Raw genomic sequence first — 23,064 nt, 5'->3', positions numbered from 1 at the left:
GAAAATGAAATTTGATGCCAACGGAATGGCGCTAACCCGATCGGGTAGCTATAGCAATCGCGTCGAGTGAACAATCATTTCTCTTCTTACTTCTTCCTCGGAAAAATGAGCTGCTCCGACAAAACAAACCTAACGCGTCTTTAAAACTTCAAGAGGTAAATACCAACTCACTAATGATGTCTAGCTCGGTGGAGCTGTCTCTCTTCCCATCCTGTTTCGGGGCCCTTGACTGGTCACCAGAGGGAGAGCTTGCAGTGGCTGCGGGCGACCAAGTTCAGATATGGGTAGGTTCAATCCAAACATAGTGTAACCAAGCACAGCTAACCATCAAACAGACATGGAGGCCTCCTAAGCACAACTCAGAGCAAGGGGACCACAATGGCTGGCAACTTACCCGCATTCCAAAGGTTAATGTCTTCACGGTTGCTGAGTGGGGCATGATTTACCCGCAGAGTCGAGATAATTTTTCCATCGCCGTGGAGCAGTCAGCTAGTTCTGTGGTAGGTCTTTCATGGTCGCCGCCAGGTCTAGCTAGGTACCGACGGAGTGTCTTGGCTATCTGGACCTCCAATCTGCTTCTCTCCCTGTGGGAGCCGGTTGGAATCAATGGCCAGTGGGCTCGGGTCTGTATAGTGAACCACGCACTCTACCCGAACCTAGGAAACTTTCAAGATATCGGCGGTATTGTCCTTCGCAGGGCAAGCATCCGCTCTTTCAACTGGTGCTCGCCCCTTCAAGTACCCGCCGATGGGCCGGAATCAGCAACGGCGCCTGAGTCCCGCTGGGGTGTCCAGATGCTGGCCATCACGAATGATGCTAATGAGGTGGTTCTACTTCGGGTATTTCGACCAAGTGGGCTGCAAGCTTCATCAGATGCATACATTATAACTAAATTGACTGCTTACCCCTTGGATGGGGCTGAGAGGCAGTTTCCAATGGTCGGCTCTGGATCACTTCTGCAAAATGCCCTTCAGGCCAAAGCACGCATCACTTCGGTCATGTGTAGCCCATGGCTCAACTTACCTACGTCAGAGAATGGTCCTGTACACTCCGCAGGGACAATGGTTGCGGTCGTTTATGGAACGGAGCTACGGATTTTACAGGCCACTGTTGCGCTAGGGGAGTCAGACCACGAGGTGGAAGTTACGCCACGATACGACGTAATGATGGATATCAAACCCCACCCTTTCATCATATCCGACAGCTGGGCTCATCGAATGTCAGGTCCTCTCGGATGGTTACATACAGTACGGAAAGGAGAGTCATATTCAGATTATTCGTACTGACTACGAATCCAGGGCCAGTCCGATTGGGTTGTTCTCGCAGTGGGTATTATTGATGGCGTTGTCACAATATCTTTACCCCGGTCCGTGTGTGATGGCAGTGAAAAAAATCTTGCCGGAATCAAGACTCAAGAGTGGCCTCGCTCATCCTGGCCTACTCCGGATGGTGAGTCATTTTCTCGGACTCTGGAGCGCATTTCAAGTGAGTGTCCTGGCCTTATTGTCTGAATTTCAACTAATCTCTCCAGGCTTCTTGACAACAACAGCCGAACAACACAAAACATGTACTCTTCAAATAGGCACCTTGGGTGGTTTGGGGACTAGCATCACCCTGGATCAATCCGGGGCTCTTGGACCGTGGAAAGTTCCGCTCTGGATGAAAGCAGTCGAAGATTTTCGAGAAGACTACGACCTGGACCGTGACCTGGGAGGATACACTGCGGCTCGTATTTGGGGCTTGTCAATGTATCGCGGTCTAACTGCGGCCCTTTTCACAATGCATCCGACTGATATGGTTGAATACCGTGTTTCCTCCAACGAGAAAGCAATAATTGTATTCACGAACGAAAATACTCTAGAGGCCCCAGATTTCCACACCTTGTTCACTCCACATTCCGTGGACAGCGAACCGCAATTCGCTCGCGATCAACGGGAAAAGGCCATTTCATCGGTACTTGCTAGCGGTGAACAGGAAAAAGGAGAAAACAAAGAGGATGACAAGCTCGTCTACGCGGCAGCGTGCTGCGCTCTCGTGGATGGACATAGTAACTCCATTCGAGCCCAAGCTCGAGAGTGCTTAGAGCGACTGGCAAATAAAACAGGGGCGGACCTGAGCGACGAAATCTCCAAATGTGACCTTGAATCCTCAACCATTTCGGCCAAGTCAACTGATCAGCAAACAATGCCCGGTGGTCATTTGTTTGAATATTGTGAGATCTGCGGAACAGGCCTTACGTGGGATTCTGCGAACGAAGCACAATGTGCAAATGGGCATCTTTTGGGTAAGTTCCCACACCGAGCAGAGTCGAGTAAGGCTAATAAATATCTAGTACGCTGTGGACTTAGCTTCTTGGCGATACAGGAGCCTGGTATATCTAAGTACTGCCCGATTTGCCGAACCGAATATTTCGACGAAGATCTTCTAGCCCGCGTGCGCAAAGGTCATATTGGCCCAAAGTTCATGCAGCTTTTTGAGGCGTTTGATACGTGCATCTACTGCGACATGAAATTTCAGGCTAGCGTTTAGCGTTAGCGATCTCTACGAATCACAGTCGAGCATGGATGTTGCAGGAACTCAAGGGCGGGGAGACAGTTTGGTGTTTCAGCATGATTTGTATTGCTGGATTGCATGTTCCTTCTGCTAGATCAAACCAAGCAGCTTACCCGCGATGGGATTCCATTCATCGTCCCAACGCCGAGAGCTCTCGTTTTGTGCCCCCACGCGAAGGGCTTCGAGCTTTCTGTCGTCACCAAACAGCTTGACCAAGTGTTCCGCCAGTTTATCCGCGTTGTCAAAGCCCATGCCATTCACACCCTCTGTCACCAGCTCCGGCCATGCTTCGAAGCGGCTCCAACCCACGACCGGAAGGCCAGCACCGAACATGTCAACGACCTTCATGGGTAAATCTACTCCGCTACTACTGGTGTGCAGACTCACCCCTAGCGATGCAGATGCCAAGAGCTTGGCATAGTCTGACACACTCAGCCACGCAGTACGAATCGTGACCTTTTCAAGCTTACCTGCCGCTTCCAAGGCCGCGATTTCCCGCATATACAATTCCTTTTGCGGTCCTTTACCGGTAATAATTGCCAGGATCTCGGGAAGGTCCGGTTTTGAGGTTGCGAGCTTGGAGTATTGCAGCAGTGCTTCAATGAGGATTGAAAAGTCCTCGTCAGGCGTCCAGGAGGTTGAGCTGACCAGAACACGTAGCCTGGTGGCCTTCGAGCATATCTCCTTTGTTTCAGGCAGATTTGCAAGGAACTTGATGCGCTCGTCGGGATCTTGAATGGGGCTGAAATGACTCGCGGGGCGATCGTGCAATGGCAAGATTGGAGCCTGCAAGTGGAAATTCTGTTTGAGAACCGAACGCATTGCGTCGGTTACGCAGAAGTGAGCGAATGCCGACTTGCAAAACACCTTCTCATACCATAGAGACACTTTCACGAGCGGATGGTTGGGACCGAGCTTCAAAGCTAGAATAGAATACCCAAAATTATGCCAATCAATGACAAGTCGTGTTTGTCTTAGGAAGCAGGACAAAGAAGCGACAGCGAGTGTAGGGATCGAGGGCGGGTTCTGACGGGTCAGTATAATTCTGTTTCCATGTGTTTGTGTATCTATCCTACCTGCACTAGCAACCACCGCGATGGCGGGGCAGTATACGCTAGACAGCGCCATAGACATATAACCTGGAATAGCACCTTCAACGGTCCATAAAGAATGAAAAGGAGTTTATTGCTTGTTTGTAGGATCGCTGGATGGGGACGAATAGGAACAATAGTGACGTTTGGGTGGGAGGTTAGGTCGGGGTGAGGCTCGGACTCTGCATGGATTAGCAGTTGAATTTACTGCTTCTTTCCTTTTCTTCTTTTCTTTTCGTTTTCTTTTCTTTCGTACCTGTGTATCCGATAATCACCACCTGACCATCGTTTCTGGCAATACTCAAGGCATGGTATTGCATGCGTGGACTACGACCGATGTCGCCTAGCACGAGGATCTGTACACTTGTTTTCGTCTTCTTGAGTGTGGATGGTTGGGGATCATACTGCGATGGGAGCAGTAACATCAACACCGTTACCACACTGGACACACAGAAGGCAACATTGATGAAGGTTTCAATCATGATGAAGTATCCCAATCCTCAGAGTGATGTCAAGCTGAAATTGAGTTGCGATAAGGGATATCACGTGTCTTCCCCCAAGGTCGTGAAGAACCAGTTTAATACGTGGTCGCCCACTCGGAGCTGTAGTTCGACTCCTCAATCCCCACTTCTGCAGCTACGACGCGCAATGCTGGCTCAGACTGCCTGCCTCCCGATTTGAGCTTCAAAACCCCGGATTCTGGCGACCGGCATCACCCCCTCTTCACTCGCCGCAATCTCCTATCGAACCGAACAATGTCGATGGAGCCGTCATCAGATGCGGACCTCGCTCCTTTACCTTTATCCAATGGTCACACACATGGCCATAGCCGCAGTCGCGGCCACACTCGCTCTCGCTATGCACAACCACCGTCCTCCCTCGCCAATGTGAACGGATCGCAAGCGCCCGAGAGTACACACGCTGCCAAAGGAGGCAATTCTCACGACCACGCCTCTCAACCATCATCTTCATACCACCCACGTTCTGATTCGATGTCCCACGATCATCATGGCCATACCCATTCGCATTCGCATGCCCATAACCACAGCGTCGCTTCAATCCATGATATGTCGCATTCACACCATCTAAACTCGGGGCCAGAAGCGCACGCGGAAAGTAGCCCTGAGAAACTGTGAGTCGCGGGGATCATAACAGATTTGACGAAAGTATATTGACCTTATGGTGTAGACACGCCATTCTCGCCGGTTCCCTGATCGCCTTGCCCTGGGTCGCTCTATCTTGGTACCCGCACAAGTGCGCAGAGGCGTGCCAGGCGCCAAGCGCTGCATCGAAGAACCTCCCTCTCGGAGGGATTGGACACGCTGGGCAGACGGCAGGAATTCTGACTGCATTCACGCTCTTAGCATTTGGATGTGGCCAAATTCTGCGTAAACGCCAAGCGGGACGTTTCTTTTCTTCGACAAAGTTTCCTACACCCAATACAAAGATCGCCCAAGCTGCCTTTATGCAGATGTGCTCGATCGGACTTCCGATTTACGCTTCGTTGAAAGTGGGCGGGTTTCTGGTCGCATTTGCGTTGCTTCTTTCAACGGCATCCGGGGTCCCGAACCTTGTGCAAGCGGAGCTACGTGGCTCGAGTTCGGAGAAATATAGTCAAAAGGTTCTGACCATTGCTCTGCTGGCCAGTGTAATGGTACTGAGCTTTATTGGCTTGAATCAGCCCTGGGACTCTGCCCCGTTCATGGGGTATCTAGCGCTTTTGACCTCGGTTTTTGTGATTTCTCCACCTCTTCCATCTCTTCGTCATCAAGGGCCCATTCCAAAGCCTGGTCTCGTTGCGGAATCGATCTCGAAGGCCAAGTCTGCCGGCAACCGATCGGCCATCGTGGTCACGACCGATGCGCCTTTGGCTCTGGTTTCAGGAGTTTTTCTTCTTTTTCTAGGAATAATCGTTTCCCGGGGTCTACCCTTTCAATTATCAGAGCTGCTCTATATTTTGGTCCCCGCTGTACTCTTGGCCATATCCCTGATGGTCTCATTCCCAACGGGCCTTCGCTCTCCAGATAAGCATGGACTGGCCGTTTGTACTGGAGCTGCTGCCATTCTTTGCTCCCCCCACGTCCGGGATGAAATTCTGCCTGTCTACGCTGCGCGTTGCATCCTGGCTGTTGTCTCATTCTTTGCCTCAAGAATGGACGATAGCCACCTCCGCTTGGATGCCCACTCGCATAATCACACGCACAACCACGCAGCCAGCCATTCCCACGTCTCTGAGTCTACAACTCGGATCACGAAATGGGTCATCCGTCGTAGCGAACCGTATCCCTTACTTTACAGCATTGTAAAAGAGAAGGATTCTCGCAGTATTTTCTACTTTATGTGGTAAGTTTGCCAATGTGGACCGCGATACGTGATGCTAATTTTTGAAGTTTGAATTTTACATTCATGCTAGTCCAACTATCATATGGCTTCTTGACGGGATCTCTCGGGCTTCTCAGCGACAGTATCCACATGTTTTTCGACTGTCTTGCCCTTGTTGTTGGACTTTGTGCTGCGGTCATGAGTAAATGGCCACCCAATGCTCGCTTCCCATATGGCTATGGAAAGGTCGACACATTGTCCGGATTCGCTAATGGAATTTTCCTCATGTAAGTTCTACTGCGCATTGAGCCTACGGTCGGTTCTAACAAATACTAGGATCATCAGTGTGGAAATCATCTATGAGGCGGTGGAGCGTTTGTCCTCGGGCAGTGAAATGCACCGCATAGGCGAATTGTTGGCAGTAAGCTTTGCTGGCTTGCTGGTCAACTTGGTCGGGATTTTCAGCTTTGAGCATGGTCATCACCACCACGGCCATGACCATGGGCACGATCATTCCCATGGCAACGAGAACATGCACGGTATCTTCCTTCATATTCTTGCTGATACGCTTGGTTCTGTCGCTGTGGTTATTTCCACCATTCTTGTGCATTACTCTGGCTGGGCCGGGTATGATCCTTTAGCCTCGTGTTTCATTGCAATCCTGATCTTTGCTTCGGCTGTTCCGCTGGTCATTAGCACGGCCAAAACGTTGCTTCTGGCCTTGCCAGCCGACACAGAGTACAATATTCGTGAAACCCTAGCCGGGGTCAGCACCTTGCGGGGAGTTGTTGGATATACTGTGCCTAAATTTTGGCTCGATGATACGGGTTCGTCTGATCACGGACACTCGCACGACCACACCGATCATAGCTGCGGTCATGACCACCATGCCCACGGGCACTCACACGGTCACGGCCATGATCATGACCATGACCATGACCATGACCACGAACATAAAGCTCAAAATGTTTTTGGTGTTATTCACGTTATTGCCTCTCGTGGATCGGACCTTGAAGATGTTCGACAGAGAACAGTGGATTATCTCAAGGATAAGAATGTGGATATTGTGGTCCAGGTGGAGCGAGATGGAGATGGTCGCTGTTGGTGCGGCGGGGGAAATAAGGGTCTTTGATATCATGTGATGAGGAAAGTCAATGCCGAATGCTCGGCATTGATCCGATCCTTATAAGGACAGCATATTGTACAGAGCGTTGAGGTTCATGTCACTTATACCAATACCCACCCGAGAAAATAACAATATCGATCATTAAACATGCATTCACCCCTTGCGGTTAGGCCTTCGGGATAGAGCGCCAACCTTGGAAGTTCAACGGAGCCTCGATCATCAACGTATTAAAATTAACTCCGGAACAGAACGCGGACCATTCTCAAATCGCCGATTCGTCGATGACCCAAAGTGGGGTCTCATACGATAACGTAGGCGAAACCGAAAACGAAAACGAGCCAGTGAACGAATCAACCCGCCAATCGCAGCCTCTACACAGCCCGTTTATATTAGTATCTCCACCTATGCGGGACCCGTCAGTTCCTTGGCTGGGACCTCCATGCTGACAAGATAAATAGAAAACATGCGGTTCGCCCGAATTTCTGTCTGGCGCGGTTTGTCCAGGAAACGTACACCACACCTACAGCGTCGCGTTTGACCTTCTCTTCACTCCGATTGAGTGATCAGGATGAGCTACCAAACCTGCCACCATGTTAGCCTGGAATGCCCTGTCTCAGACACTACCTACGGCTATGCCCCGAATCTTGGCGGAAACATATTCTTTACAGCATTTTTCGCCGTCCTCGGAGTCGCCCAGCTGGGACTAGGCGTCTACTATCGAACATGGACCTTTTTGATCGCGCTGGGTGTAGGAACATTCATGGAGATGGCAGGATACATAGGACGGGTATTGATGCATTACAATCCCTGGAACGAGGGCGCTTTCAAGCTCCAAATTGTATGCCTGGTCCTTGCACCGACGTTTGTTGCCGCGGGTATCTATCTGACGCTGAAGCACGTCGTGCTAAATCTCGGCCCGGAGCATTCGATCATGAAGCCGCGCCTATTCACCTGGATCTTCATCACGGCGGACGTTTTCTCACTTGTTTGTCAAGCTGCTGGAGGTGGTGCCGCCGCGGGTGCAGGTAATACAAATCAGTTCCTGCTGAAGGTTGGCGACGATATCATTATCGCCGGTATCGCGTTCCAGGTATTTACTATGTCTGTGTGTGGCATTCTAGCCTTGCATTTCTTCTGGAACGTTGCACGGAAGGGCAACGGTCTGGTAGGGGAAAAGACTCTTGATAGCAATCTGGGTACCGCTGCTCCTGCTATTTCTCCGAATCGGATGCGACTTATCATCGCTGCGGAAGTCTTTGCTTACTTCACTGTCTTGATTCGGTGTATCTATCGGTAAGTCTGTGTGCAAGGATACGTCCATGGCCAGTAACTCAGCTAATTATATATAAACAGCATTCCAGAAATGGCTGGGGGTTGGGGCAGTAAACTCATGAGGAAAGAGGATGAATTTCTGCTTCTAGATGGAATGTAAGTCCATTTTCTGTGCCTTTTGGTCGATATGGTTTCTGACGGATATAGGATGATCGCGATGGCGACCTTATCCTTCACCCTTTTCCACCCAGGGAGGTTTCTTCCTTCGATTCGCAGTGAGAAGAAGAGTCAAGGCTAAACATATTATTAATACTCCTTATCTTAACTTGGTGAATGTGAAAGGATTACTCATTCTATAGATTTATTTTTCTTTGAGAAGAAAATTGGTAATTATAAGGACAGCCCTCTCACAAAATGGTCATCTAGTTTGAATTGTGGCCTCGCATGAGAGAATTAAGGAAAATCCTCATAGTCCATTAAGCTGCTCAACGCGATAGAAGGAAAGAAAGCCAAAGCTTTCAAGTTCAGCAAAATGTAGATTCCAAAAAGAGAGGGAAGAATAGAAAACTCACCTAGCTAGAAGCTAGAAGAAAATCGCAATCCAAAATCAAGCATTACTAACCTTACCCAAACATGAGCCAGCATCTTGAAAGATACCAGTGGTTCCTATTCTATTGAGAGCAAAGGCGTTCTCAAAAATCATGACGATGGATGCAAGAGACTGGATGGCCAACAGGAAGAAGCAGATAGGGACTATTTTCAATGTTTGGGAAATAATCATTCCCAGGCCAACTTATTGAATTCCAGCAAATATTCATAGCTAGAGTCATAGACCCCTAGATTATACTAGTCAATCAGGATGCCAATTTTCGATGCATTTCACTAGGTTTATGCACAGCGTGGTACACTAAGTGTTGACGTCCACTTTGGGACTAGTGTCTTCTTCTGACTACTTAAGCTTCACTTTTGTAGTCTCTCCTTCTTCCTTCCTCGTCGCTCTCAATAGATTACTTCATACTCTTTGACCAGCTTCCATTCTCTCGTTTTCTCCTTCATCACTAAGACTTAGCCCGAAGGGAGGAGAGATCCTACTATACTCCTTAGATAATAAATGAAAGATAAGAAGAGCAAAAACCAAAACAACAATAAAGAAAAGCAGGATCCACAGAACGACTTCCCGTGACTTGGCGTAACACGATGATCAGAGAAATGACCAATTACGATCAAACACGACAGGGAAAGCAGTTCTAAATAGAAACAATAAACCATATTTAGAGAACAGCGCATCAACGGAGAAGCGATGTATAGAAGAAGATAATCTTTTCCAGCGCTTCAAGGTAGTACTAGAGCATTCCCATGGCAAGAAGCACACGATGGTGATATCACTAGATAAATGGGCCTCACAACAACTTTGAGTCTTTAAGTGTCTAAGGTAGCTATATGAATGCCTTTCAATTCTACTGCGGTGATTCAAAAGATCATAAAGCAACCGTGTAGAGGTGCTGAATGCTTTTCATTAGACTTCAGCGGAATATCTAATCCTTGATAGAGCAAAGTAACCTGATTTCCGTAATTAAGGCAAAGAACAAGGAAGCACTAGATGACACGGCGGCAAATAAATCTAAACCAATGTTTTGCACCTGGAGCTCACTGACTCCGATGGAGCTAAAGATGTAACATAATAAGCTCCATAGATTTTTACGCATGCCTAATGTAAGCGAGAATTGAAAAGAGGATCCCATAAGCATATCTTAGGTAAAATCTATATGCACTTCATAACCGTTTAGTCCATATTTACCTATTTTCCAGTAGGAAGAGCTTGAGTTTCTCCCTGAAAACTGCTTATTTTTATGGTAGAAACGCGCTAAAGACAAGAGAAAGACAACTTATAGATCTCAGACCTATACATTACCCAGTCATAAATATTGTCTCGAATCGGGTTATGGCTCCACCTCATCAAATATATATGTTCACAAGATAATTTACTGCACCATCGTACTGTACTTTACTTAAATTGTATATGATCACAGATGATCATTCAGGTACTAGATATGACGCACACATTGCACCACTTTTTCCCGCTTATTGAAGCGTCTAATACCGCTCAGTCTCAAGAACCTTCACATCCGCCTCAGTATACTAATGACCAAACCATCGATTTGCAGCTGGGAAACTGCCCACCGAGGTTCTGTTATATGTGTTTTGAAACAGGCATACCGGTCTCCGATCGATCCTTCTAGATAGCCCCGGGTTGAAGCTAAGATAGCTTCAGCTTAAACCATGCCTACACTGGTCCGATTGGGCTTAAGTGAGGTGAGTGTGCGGGCTAATCTTCAACGTAAATCCCTTGCTATTTAAACTAGTGTCTTGTCAATTCCGCGTAATAGATGCTCGTTTTTTCCTGCTGAAAGAATTTTCCAGGTATGTAAATCGGAAGAAGACTCTTTTTAAGCGCTCTTCTACATAGATGGTGGCGGTGAAGGAGAGAAAAGACAGCCTATCTGGTTGTTGGGGCGACCTGCCTAAAAGCGGATAGGGACAATTTTTACGGTCGGGTGTGCATGTGATCTCATAACGATGGTTGATAATAATCCATTGGAAAAGTCTACAGAGAAACAAGTACTATGATGGGGAATACGTAGTGATCAATCCGTGTCGTACCAGTAGTCCAATTGGCTTGCTTGTTTGATGTAACTCCATGTGAGCCTATTTGGAAAGTCTGAAAAAGGGGCCCTGAATATGTAACAATTTCTAACCAATGCCATTTGCTAGAACGGAATATCGAAATGCCCGCAATTTGAAAGTAGGCTATACATATGTCGTGTTGGAATTCCTTAAAAAGCCTTCGATCGACAGGGGCCAAAAATGACGCTTCCGCGCAAAATCACAGACGGGAAAACAAGACTTGCTCCTCCCACACCGACAATTTTTGACCTTGACAATTGGAAATCTTCCCCTTTAATCTAATTCCTTCCTAAAAATCTCCCGGAGATCTCAAATGGCAAAATCACCAACAACACGGAAGTGAGTATATCCAGTCACCCAAGAGAATCATGCGCTCATCCACTCCAGCGCACTGCAAGATATGCCCCAAGATTGTTGGGTGCAAATATTGGAACAACTCTCCCCGCCCGACGCTGCGTCTGTAGTGGCTACATCGCGAGATCTACAAGTCTCCGCGGAAAGCTCATTGTATCGTCATGTCAAGATCGACTGGATCAAACCACCCCTCAAGCGGGTCCTGACTCTATTCAGAGTCATTCACGAGCGTCCAGATCTAGCATTCCAAATTCACCATCTGAGCATGATCCCTTCCAGACTGGAGTATCCGGCGGAAGACCAGATGCGGAAGTGGAAACCGCCGCAGATCGATGGAGACTGGAGCCAGCTCTCATTTTCATTCCAGAATGAAGTCAACGTTGCAAGGAATATTATCACTAAGGTGCAGTTTCCCTCACCAGCCAAATGGATCCATGCTCTGGAAAACGGCGATCCATACGCATTCGTGGCGGTTCTCCTTTCCCAGCTTCACAATTTACAGTCGCTGCAGTTAGACTACACTTTCGTGTGGCAGTCTGGATTCCCCGGATTAATGATGCGACATGCTCTTCTTTCTGCGCCCAAAAATTTAATATCTCGCTTTGCAGAGCTATCTATTGTGGAGTATGGGATGAATGTTCCCCAATCACGAGTGTTCCATGAACTTGGAGCGCCATTTATCGATGCATTTCCTCCGTGTGATTCGGAGCAATTTGCAGGCTGGTTCTATCTGCCTTCTTTGAGATCTTTGGAGATCTGGCTCCAGAGTTTGAATGGTGTCAAAAATGAATTGTTGTCCAAGCCCGCTGGATCAAGCAAATTGAGACACTTAGCGCGGCTTAAGAGGCTCGTTTTGGCTGAATCTCCCCTTGAAGAGTGTGAAGTTAGAGATCTTCTGTTTCACCTGCATTCACTTAAGAGCCTTCACCTGGGCCTTGTATATCCTTCGCAGGACAGGGAGCTCGGCTGGAGCGAAGCCTCCGCCCGACCACCCCTCAAAGAGGCTGGCGTACTTATTGAAGGACTGATGAGCGTAAAAGATACAGTGGAACATCTGTCGGTTGGCATGGAGCTTTGTCCACTATACTACCCCAGTACGTGGAGTTCTTACAACCGCGACAACGGAGACCCAAAGGAAAGTTTCAAAAATTGTCTTGGAATTCTGAAGCATTTCCAGCTTCTCAAATCTGCCGAAATTCCATCGGTCATGCTTCTCGGCTGGACTATTGGCGATGCACCTCCCATGTCTGAGGTTCTGCCCCAAAATCTTCAGAAACTAATTATCCGAGATCAACTGATCCAGTCAGAGGATTACGAGATGGACGATGATGTAGTCACGGTAGCTATTCGGGACTTTCTCCCGTCTGTGCAGGCCAGGACACCTCTGCTGGATACGATTATGCTCAGGAGTTTCTGGGCGGGCACGGGCAAAGGGAGCCCAGGGGGCAATGATCATGCTAAGGAACTTCGAATCATAAGTGAAGAACTTGGATTGGACACTGAGATATGTAAGGTTAGTTCTAATATTTCCCTAGGACTTTGGACGACACAAAGAGAACTTCATGAAGCTTCTCATTTCGACTATCGATATATGCAAGGTCAAGGGTGAGGTCATTTTAGCGAGTATGTACGATCGGTATTTAGAGAAAGTCTAGATGGCGAAACTCTTAGGTTATTGACTAAATTATAAGACCATTCAAGTATTAAGATTTCCTTAGCTATAGCAAATGAACTCTCACAAGGCCTAACTTAGGTCGACGCTCAGAATTAAACAGAAAGCTTTAGCTGGCATCGCAGACCTAGCTATCAAATGATTCGCGAGATAGGGATTAAACCTGCGCAATACGCATTCAAGTTGGATATAAGACATAGGCTAGGAGCGGGGTAGCCAGAGGGCCACGGGGTCATGAAAAGTCACCTAACGGCCTAGACATTGACAAAACCACCCAACCCGATGGCGATGGGCCATTGAGGCTGAAGGCGAGTTGTCTAACAGATCGATTAGTAGCAAACATCGCACCTTCGAGATATTAGAACTTAGCCAACGTTTATCACCCTATACTCAAGAACTTCAATTTAAATATGATGGTGTCTGTTACATTGGCCCATGTATTTTGTATTTCAATCGTAGGATTTATTAAGATGTGGTTGACTTCTATCAGGAGGTTTATGGAACATTGTTGTGAGGCCAAGTGACTCCTTCGTTGTAGACCAGTGCTTTCTCGCCTCCTCATTCTCTTCTTCTTTCCCCAAACAATCGACGCCTTCATGATATAGTATGCTTACCTACCTATCTTGTGTCTATAGTATATTCGTATTCATCCTCGTACGCTCCCCGGTTCCTGTGACCGTTTCCACTAGCACATGACTTGCTGAGAAATATTTCAACCAGTAAGGTATAGGTCTGGCGCAAAATTCTCCACTATCGTGCACGCTATTGAGTGTTAATGTAACTTATCAATATAAATTTTGGTTGGTCTGATTTGCCCTACGATTTATAATGTGGTTTGTACCCAGACATATGACAAATGGATCTTCCTCCACTTTGAGGCTAGATACATTCGTTTTGAATGGTTTAAACAATCCCAAACGCCAAACGCGGCAAATGCTGATCAATTGAGATAGCACAAAAAAAAAAAAAAGGTGAAAAAGAGAAAGGTTCCAGAAAATTGCCAGGGCCGGCATCTGGCCAGCCTTGACCATAGATCAAAGGAATCTTTGGCCCATGACAACTTTGCTACTCGTTGCCTGGCTCCAATGATTTTGACGTCGGGAAACAGCAAAGAAGTAAGGTATGTGAAAGAAGGATGAAGTATATTCCAAAGCTGATAATCATAAAGTTTCGAATGATAAAACTTTACAATGAAGTGAAACAATGATAATATGAAGGACTACCGACGCATCACTTTTCCGTTGGTCAATACCAACTCCACATCACTGTTAGAGTCGCCGTGGTCCGACCTATTTCCATAGTTCACGGTATAGCTAACAGACTTGTTGATCTTGCTGTCCTGACGTGCATATCCGTCTGTGTTGAAATATTCCGGCCCAGAGGGATATGTTCGTTGAGAGGAGCCACCCATGAATCCAGGGAACCAGCGGCCAAGAAGAGCCCTGGATGCAGGCAAGCAAGCGCACAAGACGGAGATCTGGCATTCGATGACGGACCAATAGATGAGCGGATAGAGTCCTTTGGTCTGATTATAGCCCCAGCGATTGTTCCAGAAAACGACGACTCGAATAATGGCGATGATGGTAAGGCTTAGAGTTTCCGTCAGTATTTAGTAGAAGAGAAAGGGAAAGGTACGCAGCGAGTGAATGCATACACTGAACCGACGATAAACATCAACGCCACGGTGAGTTTCTTTCGCAGAGGCATTTGTAGCTTGCTCACTTCATAGACAGGCATCATTATAAGCACCTGTAGAGTTCGTTAGTCGAATTTATAGATAGAGCCTTTGCAGGTTGTCCATACGGAGTCGACGAAGATGTTGACAAGACAGTTCACGAGAATCGAGTCGATAAAATTAATGCACTTCCCACTTTCCTCTCCCGTCCAGCCATCCCATGTCAGATGAGTAGGAAGACAACGAAATGAATCGACACATGCCCAAATGATTCCGATCGCGGCGTTAGTGGCGATCAGAGCATATGAAAGATATCTGAAGTTGGGTTTTTGGAAAATTCGCAATAAGAAAAGGATAACACTTATTTTCGCCAGGGAGATTTGTATCTTATACATCACGGCGAGACCTTGGAACAGCTGCTTCCGTTAACATATGATCATAGGTCCGCGTGATAAATGTCGCACCTTGTAGATAAGAGTTATGTCACTTTGCGGTGTGATATCCCAGATGTTGGCGCCAAACCCAAGACGAATCACTGTTTTATTAGCTTCATGTGGAAGGAAATGATTTGGAGAACGCTCACTTTGCATGCCGAGGAAATAGATCGCGGTGCCAAGAACCTGATGCCTATCAATACTACAACACGGGAAGTAGTTAAAGGAGGTGCGCTTACATATGCGACAATAATAGTATGATCATCCAATCCCCATCCGCCTCCAAGCCCAATGCTCTTGGCAAAAATTCTGGCGGCGAAAAAAACTGTTGCAAGAATGAAAGGGACTAGGGTTGAGGGGTTGACCACTGGAGGCCTCTGGAGCGGAGTAATGTCGCATTCTTTTTGATAGAGCCGTTTTGTAGCTGGAACAATTAGCCCAAATTGGGGTATTGCCGATCAAACAGACGTGAAACCCACTAAAAAAGTCCTTCACTGTGCAGTTGCTCTCGACTGCGTCAAGGAAGGTAGTGACGCGCAGATCACTAGCACAGAAGCAAGTCGTATCCGTGGTGATTGAGCAAGTTGAAAAAAGGTTCTCATCGCAGGTTATCTAGCGATAGTCAGTAGTGTCCTGAGTCTCTCTATCAATATCCCAACGTACAGCACAGGATGGGAAAGCGGTTAAGTCTGTAGCGTGCAACCCCACCACCAGCAGGGCTAAGACACAGAGCCAATACAGGTGAAGTCTCATGATGGCGAACGACTACTTCAAAATGGTCGTCAGAGGTCTACGAAATGGAGAGCATCTCGGGTGGGGGACCGGTTGCTTTTCATTCTGAGTCCGGACAATTGTTCTAGACGGGTACCGTGGAGCCTGGCGTCGCGGCAAAAGGTCCAAAGCACGTGGAATTCAGCGTTAAGGTTATTTATTTCACACGATGGCGTTTCTCTGAAAAATTGGAACCAGTGCTTCGAAGGCTATAATTTGGGTCGCCTGAGACCTGTCCTAATTTCCCGAGGTAAAAGCTCCGGACCGCTATGGTTGAACACCACAAAAATTAGTTGAACACCTCACTGACCCATGTCTGTGGCAGAACAATAATGGTAATACAGAGCAGTAAACTTATCGAGTCCATACCCATGTGCTTGTTTTCTCACCATAAACTATCCTGAAATGCGATCATGATTGAAGAGTGTTACCCACTGAGCTAGCGCCTTTTCTGATCTTTATCTCGACTCGAAAATAGCATTATGTATCACCAGTTCACTTACATTAAAGTCGAGGTGAGGTGGATGTTGCTCAATACTCGAGATGGCATTTTAATGAATTACAAGTACCGCGCTATTCTAAGTACGGTTAGAGGGGGTGTTCAGCTAATTTTGTGGTGTTCAATTAGAGGGCTCTAGGGCTCTCGGTCTGATCTGCTGGATCGGGCAAATCATCCGTATTCTGTCTAGAGCAGTCCAGCGGGGCTCTGTTTGTACCCACTCTGATGATTTGTGTGTCTCGCGTTATCCGCCTTAATGGTCTGCATGAAATGTTTATCGAAGGCGTTTATTATTGAACCCTAATTTTTCCTTGTCTAGAGTCACTCCGTGAGGACCTGAGCTCCGAGGCATAATTTATACTTTCAGGTCTGGAGATCGCTTCAGCTCCCACCTGCCGTTTTGGGCTACTCTGATCGTATGGTCTAATAATTTGATGAAAGGGTTCTCCTTTAATTTGGGCTTGGTACTGATAGTGCTAGTAATAAGACCCCGCTTTCAGCATGAGGCTCTTAGGGTGCACCCTATCGCGTCCGTGTTTTTTTTCCCTTTTCCCAAAAGAGGCTATCACCATGCAGATCGATCTAATGTTTCACAAACCATCATAATGTCTTTTACAACATTATAATATAATATTTGAAGGAACTGTTGACCAATCAATCGATCTGATTATTATTCTTCTCTTAAGGACTTGTCAAATCTTGAATGCGGGTAAGATCCAATCTCTAGCCGTCGATAAAGTTTCAGAAAACTCTGTTGAAAGTGCACCTGGATCGCCAAGACCGCCACGATTCTTCGAAATCTTGGAACCAAGACCTGACTTGTGGATTTCAATGCAAAATTTTCAGAACACCTTACCCGTAGAATGATCTCACCCATAAAGGAAGAGAAGCGAAAAGCAAGTCACTTCCGGGCCCACCCCGAGATCTGCTACATTTATTTAAGTATATTTCATAGGCATCTTCAAGCGATGATTTGAATTTGAGCCCATTCTTTATCTCGGACAACATGCACGTAAATATTTTCATTCCTTGTAATAAAGTCATTCCCTGGAAAAAGGTGCTATTTGCGGTGTCATTGAATACTCGATATCATCAAGACACCCGACCTTGACTTCATTTAATTGGAAATTTCCCCTAGTATCTTAATGCTATCATTTATATGAGAGGGAAATCCTTACGTAGTACTCATTAGGCAATGGAAGACCCTTCCTCCTTCTCCAATTGGGTTGTTCCATCTACCCAGACGCCTTCGGCGCGTCCGTGCATTTAGAATTAAGAAGACAAGTCAAACGAACGGAGGACGGTTTATTGACGAACTCTCATCATAGCAGTAATACTAGACCGAATTGAAAGTTTCCTCGAAGCACGAAATATATTGAATTCGCTTTATAAAATGACCTTGGAAAGCTTGTTTTCCCCGAGCAAGGAATGCCAAACTGCTACTTGCACTTTGTAAACTCTAATTGACACGTGGGAAAACAACACTCTCGTAAAAGGCACCGTAAATCTGTGCACTGTGTCTTCCATATCTGCATATGCCCAGGCCTCTCATCAACGAACAGGATGGTGAGAGGGAAATCTTTTAAAGTAGAGACTCACTAATCTTGCGAATCACTATCGACATACTTTATCTTCTGAAGCAACTAGCGTGTTAGGTCTTCATTTAAGACCACTAAAAATTGCGCATCGTTGGAAGGTGTCAGCGAAACCTGTGTCTGATCGGTCTGATGAAACTCAGCTCATCGGATAACTTAGAATTATAAATTCAACTTTTTTCAACTTTTTGGGAAAGCTAGGTATTTAGGTCGAATTTTCGATTTTCACTCAAAGTTATACCTTAACCTAATGGTAAAGGGTAACGAAAGATGAGCCTAGCGGACCAGTGATTAACGACGTTACCCCGCCTAGGGCGTTCAGTTAACGGCGTCTAGTTCAAGGTGGCTTCCAGGGTATCTAAGCTATTTCTGCCCCGGTTTTCTGTGTATAGGAGAGTTGGGATATATAGTAAGCTTACTGTTGGACATCCCGTTGTCGGAATGATTAGTTTGGGGTCCAGGGCTTGGATGTCTGCATGTTTGACCTCCCCACTTTGCGCTGATGGTCGTATCATATCAGATCGTATGATCTGCATCGAAGAATGATTGGCTTTGAGCTAGCACATGGTTTATCTATAGCTACTAGGGTCGAATAAGGTAACGCGTGGTTAGCATAGAGAGGTAACAGACGGATGGCGATTATGCTATCTCCTAAATTGAAATTTGGCTCAAATTTCCACAAAATGGGCTTTCAGGTCTACCTAATGGAACTCGCAGATGTTCTTCTCCCTTTCTGACTGATAGGTTCGCTATATTTCAAATATCAAGTACCGAAAAATAAGACGGTCAGGATGCTAGTCTGTTCATCCCTGCTTGGGTGGATGTGGCTTTTCCTATAGTTCCTTGAGAGTCTAATCCTCGTTCCATTGCGTGATTTTGATATGTAATCGCAGACTATTAAGTCAAGTACCTATTGCTCGCTCCATTGATAAAGCATTCGCTGCTAACTGGGGCTAGAATCATTCTGTTGATAAAGACCTTGACGCCGACTGAGGATAATGAAGGACTGCGATACAAAAACGCTGGGAAAGGGAGAATATAGAAAGATCAATCTGCTGTATCATGATCGAGTGGGTTGTCGGGGAGAAGAAGGGAAGAAGATGAGGGAAAGGCGCTGATCTATCTACAGGAGCAATCGCATGATGTTTATGACAGTATGCATTGGTAATCTATCTCAATGGATCCATAAGTCGATGAAGCTTCCTGGATTGTTTATTGCAATAACTATAACTCTGAGGTGATTTTCTCAATTTTCCCTGTAAATGAGCCGGGTCAAATACGAAGATAGCGATACTTCTAAAAAAGATAGGCGGGCGGGAAGCGAGATAAAAAAGTCCCCATGTAGCAAACACGACTATGATTTTCAATTTATAATAGATACAGGCTACTGAGATAGTGTTTAATGTAGTTTATTGGCTTATTGTATACCTAACTTGCGTGTTTCTTAAACAATACATGATGTCTGCTTAGCTTTGTCTCGTTCTTAAATCGTCAAAGTTTTCCTCAGTAGCTATGTGAACCAGATCTAGGAGCATAGTCTGACTGCACTATGTTATATGGGTATTCAACACGACCCTAAGCTGCTTAATGAGTTACATAAAACAATTGAGATATTTGAGTTTCAAGATAGTCTCCTTGAGAAAATCGTTTAATGAAATCACTTGAGTAGAGATGTAGGGTGTTTTCTGATTCTTTCCGACGTACAAAAGGTCGTGGTGTAATTGTGGAGCAGTCTGAGACTTGAGGATCCTGAAAGTCCCTCCAATGACAAGCAAATTGCTTGAAGGAAGGAAATAATGTGCGCTTTGTGAGGCTTGATGCTCCTCACGACACTAATCACCATATGTTCGATAAAAGAGGCCATTTCCTTCTCGCTCCTGGGCTCCCAGTTCAATCAACACCTTGCGAAGTCGGCCAAATTCTGGAGCGGCATATTTCAGGTAAATGGCAGTAAGGATTTCCAGGGCAGAAGCTGATGGATCGAATTTGGTCTCAGCAAGTAGCCCGTTCGGGTCGGCGCCGTGCTGAATGAAAAGCGATATAATGGCCGACAGACGAGAGGTCCCATTTTCACTGGTGTCGTAGTACCCAATCCACTGGCGACGCTCTGCCTCTCTGAGATAATCCAGGACAAGCAACCATGGAGTCTGGGCTTTTCCATTCAGACCTTGGTAAGAGTGGTTCGGCTTGGCACCACTCGTGAGAATTCCACTGATTATTTCTGGACTGGATAAAGGATACACGCTTTGTCGCCGACTGGCGAGTAGCTCAATGGAATGACTGAGAAGGGGTATCCCGCTATCACTACTTTGCGATAAGCTGTTATCTTCGCAGATACGTTTCCGTACCAGGGTTGCTAGGCCGAACTTAGCAGACAGTGAGAGAAATGCATTAGGAAAGCTCAAATTCTTTCGTTTCTCGTAAGATGAGAAAAGGCTTTGTGCCCAATGATCATGTTGAATCGCCTCGCGGGACACCCAATGCTGACACATAACTTTGTCGAACTCAGGAATAAGTACTAGCTGTGACTGCCAATGATTTGGAGACAATCGTGCATGGGTAAATGCAAGAAGTATGTTGGGCCATCGGTCATCAATCTGTCGGTTGGGATGAAATTCATCTAGTGGCCATTTGAATTGGAATATAATAGAGGTGAGAAGTGATATATGGGGCTCAAAAGTGGATCCTACCATGGGTTCCAAGAGGCGGGATCGAATATGAGGTAGTGAGAGAAAGTCCTTCACTGTTCTATGGACGAACGAGACTTTACTGTAGCCTAGTTGCTGTGCCAGCGATGACGTATTGCGCTGAAGTCTGCTTGTTGACACCCCTGAGGTGTGAGTTACGATCAGCCCTGCACATTCACTGGAAAGTCGACTTTTGGTCACTTCGCATATACGAATGATCTTCTGTTCACTCGCTTGCTTTACATCCTTTGGAATGTGATTCATGATGTCCTCGAATTGATCGGCAAGGGCAAATTCCCAAAGGTTCATTGATGTTGCGTCTTCTTGTCGAGTAGCATGATAAGCCTCTTGTCTTGCCTGAATGAGTTGGAACTGGCGTGAAGCGATCAAAGTTTGATGTTTTGATGCAGGATCAAAAAGGAAGTACGTGAATAGTTCACTCAAGTCGGTAGGATGTTGGCCCAGATATTCATGCATTTGCCAAACATCTTGATAGTTTCCACGGCGCATTAGAGACTGAACCACAAGCATGACCCAGAGGAAAACGCCGTCTGCCCCCATAACAATTTTCTCGATGAGTTGCGATCCCGCCTCTTCATCTTTGGAGAGGAGTTTGCTAATCAAGGATTCTCCATGTAAATGATCATGGGCAAATTGAAGCATATCTCTTCGGGTCAGTTCGTGGAGCTTAAGGCCAGGATTCATCCCAAAAGCCGCACGAAAAGTGGAAAGTGGTCGACTAGATAGACAGATTTTGACGTGAGGGTATGCAGCAACACAACCCTTGAAAAATTCAACGATTTGCTGATGGTTGCCTGCGAATTCGTCTAGACCATCAATGAACAAACAAACCTTGCCTCCCCGGCCTGCGTAATTCAGGAATGATTTTAGTGCAGCTGTAAGCTCAACAAGATCCCATGATATCGAGGCCTTTACCCGCTCTCGCGTACTCAGAGAAAAAAGATGTTTCCACCTCACTGGAAAGACCATTGGGATGAGATATCTATGCTGGTCTAATAGTTGGGCTAGGAGGTGGCGTAATAATCCAGTCTGAGACCTTTGCTCCACGGTACCGCTAATCCAGAAATAAAAACCGGCGGTGATGAGTTGCTCATTCCTTGCCCAGGAGCGGAGCAGACTCATGGTTCTGGCATGGTGCATCACAAAACGCATCAAGGTAGATTTCCCCGACCCTGCTTTGCCGCTAATCCAGTAGATACCTTCTTGACGCTCTCTATCTTGTAGCCAATCACTGAGAGAATTCTTCGACTGCCACCCTTCAAATAGAGATATCGGTTCATCGGAGTTGAATATCCAGTCAAATGTTTTATTATGTGCGACAGTGACACTTTCCTCTCGGTCAGTCATCGATGAAAATCTTATGGCTTCCATCAGAAAGTCCTGAATGGTTATTTCGTGGTCTGTGAATAGTGTGTCTTTCGAGTAAACTTTACCAATCTCAAACTCCACTGCGTCTTGTACTCTAGCAGTATCTTTGACGAAAAGTGTCGCAATGCTCGACTTGGAGGACCTTTCGCTTTCCTCCGGTCTTTGGTTCTGCGTGTGGAAATTTCTGGGCTCTATCCTGTCTTGGGTAATGCCCAAGGAGAGGAGAGCCTCACTGTTGATTATTGGGCTGTTTGAGCAGTATGTTCAATCAGTCACCGAAGGCCTATTTAGCGATAATAAAGGATCTAGAAACACACCTTTGCACTGACTGAGTCGCCTCTTCCAGTCTCAATTTAATTGACATAATGCGTTTTTCTAATGCTTCCACGTCTTCTCTGGGCCAAAACCTTTGTAATACCCAGACATGTAGGGGTGCATCGGGCCCTAGCTCCTGTATTAACCTCAAACGAGATAAAATAACCAGAAGAGTGAGGTGGCAGGTGGTGCAGAGGTCATCCAGCGCCTGATCTTGTTCAGATAGCGGTCCAATCTGTTTTAGGCAATCATTCGCCAAGCTGTCGCTCAGCGTAATCAACTGGGCGTATAGGCCGCTTGTCTCCCATCCCTCCACAGGATGTTCACCATTGTGAAGGCTATGGATTTCATGGAGTTGACCGACAATCTGAACGGCGAAATGGAGGAACTGCAGAACCAGTGTTGGAGCTGTCACCTGTATGGCGCTCCCTTGATCAACTGTGGCCATTTTTGCGTTTGGCCCAGGGTCTTGGGCTGCTCTGCAAGTACTCAAAACTTCTCAGAATCCATTTGCTACCAGAATGAGGTTCTGGAAAGAATGCAATTGGCGAAGTGGAGAAAAAGGTCTTCTAATACGTGGCATCACAGAAATGAGGGGACGGAGGGGCTGATTTAGATTAGACT

At 46.5% G+C, this 23,064-nt stretch overlaps 7 protein-coding genes across 7 annotated transcripts; 4 read left to right on the top strand and 3 right to left on the bottom strand.

Moving 5' to 3' along the window:
* Positions 1 to 173: 173 nt before the first annotated feature.
* On the top strand, positions 174 to 2,529 carry N7484_006825 (uncharacterized protein; the record flags this gene model as incomplete). Its single annotated transcript, XM_057117212.1, has 5 exons — positions 174 to 284; positions 336 to 1,247; positions 1,299 to 1,485; positions 1,532 to 2,284; positions 2,333 to 2,529. 5 exons carry the CDS (start codon positions 174 to 176, stop codon positions 2,527 to 2,529), a joined length of 2,160 nt encoding a protein of 719 aa, XP_056970247.1.
* A 114-nt stretch (positions 2,530 to 2,643) lies between these two features.
* Positions 2,644 to 4,126, bottom strand: N7484_006824 (chitobiosyldiphosphodolichol beta-1,4 mannosyltransferase; the record flags this gene model as incomplete). Its single annotated transcript, XM_057117211.1, has 3 exons — positions 2,644 to 3,579; positions 3,630 to 3,826; positions 3,901 to 4,126. The coding sequence occupies 3 exons, from the start codon at positions 4,124 to 4,126 to the stop codon at positions 2,644 to 2,646; spliced, it is 1,359 nt and encodes a 452-aa protein (XP_056970246.1).
* Positions 4,127 to 4,399: 273 nt separating this feature from the next.
* Positions 4,400 to 7,098, top strand: N7484_006823 (metal cation transporter MSC2; the record flags this gene model as incomplete). Its single annotated transcript, XM_057117210.1, has 4 exons — positions 4,400 to 4,776; positions 4,833 to 5,987; positions 6,035 to 6,253; positions 6,303 to 7,098. The coding sequence occupies 4 exons, from the start codon at positions 4,400 to 4,402 to the stop codon at positions 7,096 to 7,098; spliced, it is 2,547 nt and encodes an 848-aa protein (XP_056970245.1).
* Positions 7,099 to 7,660: 562 nt separating this feature from the next.
* N7484_006822 (RTA1 domain-containing protein) lies at positions 7,661 to 8,662 on the top strand (the record flags this gene model as incomplete). The annotated part of the gene is made up of 3 exons (XM_057117209.1): positions 7,661 to 8,385; positions 8,446 to 8,520; positions 8,572 to 8,662. 3 exons carry the CDS (start codon positions 7,661 to 7,663, stop codon positions 8,660 to 8,662), a joined length of 891 nt encoding a protein of 296 aa, XP_056970244.1.
* A 2,787-nt stretch (positions 8,663 to 11,449) lies between these two features.
* N7484_006821 (uncharacterized protein) lies at positions 11,450 to 13,012 on the top strand (the record flags this gene model as incomplete). The annotated part of the gene is made up of 1 exon (XM_057117208.1): positions 11,450 to 13,012. The coding sequence occupies one exon, from the start codon at positions 11,450 to 11,452 to the stop codon at positions 13,010 to 13,012; it is 1,563 nt and encodes a 520-aa protein (XP_056970243.1).
* A 1,282-nt stretch (positions 13,013 to 14,294) lies between these two features.
* N7484_006820 (uncharacterized protein) lies at positions 14,295 to 15,937 on the bottom strand (the record flags this gene model as incomplete). Its single annotated transcript, XM_057117207.1, has 8 exons — positions 14,295 to 14,664; positions 14,730 to 14,824; positions 14,879 to 15,166; positions 15,215 to 15,285; positions 15,334 to 15,370; positions 15,424 to 15,608; positions 15,664 to 15,796; positions 15,848 to 15,937. The coding sequence occupies 8 exons, from the start codon at positions 15,935 to 15,937 to the stop codon at positions 14,295 to 14,297; spliced, it is 1,269 nt and encodes a 422-aa protein (XP_056970242.1).
* A 3,944-nt stretch (positions 15,938 to 19,881) lies between these two features.
* N7484_006819 (uncharacterized protein) lies at positions 19,882 to 22,888 on the bottom strand (the record flags this gene model as incomplete). Its single annotated transcript, XM_057117206.1, has 2 exons — positions 19,882 to 22,372; positions 22,443 to 22,888. The coding sequence occupies 2 exons, from the start codon at positions 22,886 to 22,888 to the stop codon at positions 19,882 to 19,884; spliced, it is 2,937 nt and encodes a 978-aa protein (XP_056970241.1).
* Positions 22,889 to 23,064: the final 176 nt, after the last annotated feature.

The sequence above is a fragment of the Penicillium longicatenatum genome (genome assembly GCF_028827895.1).
Source record: "Penicillium longicatenatum strain IBT 33135 chromosome Unknown contig_4_segment0_segment0, whole genome shotgun sequence".
Taxonomy (NCBI): Eukaryota; Fungi; Ascomycota; class Eurotiomycetes; order Eurotiales; family Aspergillaceae; genus Penicillium; species Penicillium longicatenatum.
The sequence above is the reverse complement of the archived record's forward strand: the minus strand, read 5'-3'. Positions and strand labels throughout refer to the sequence as shown.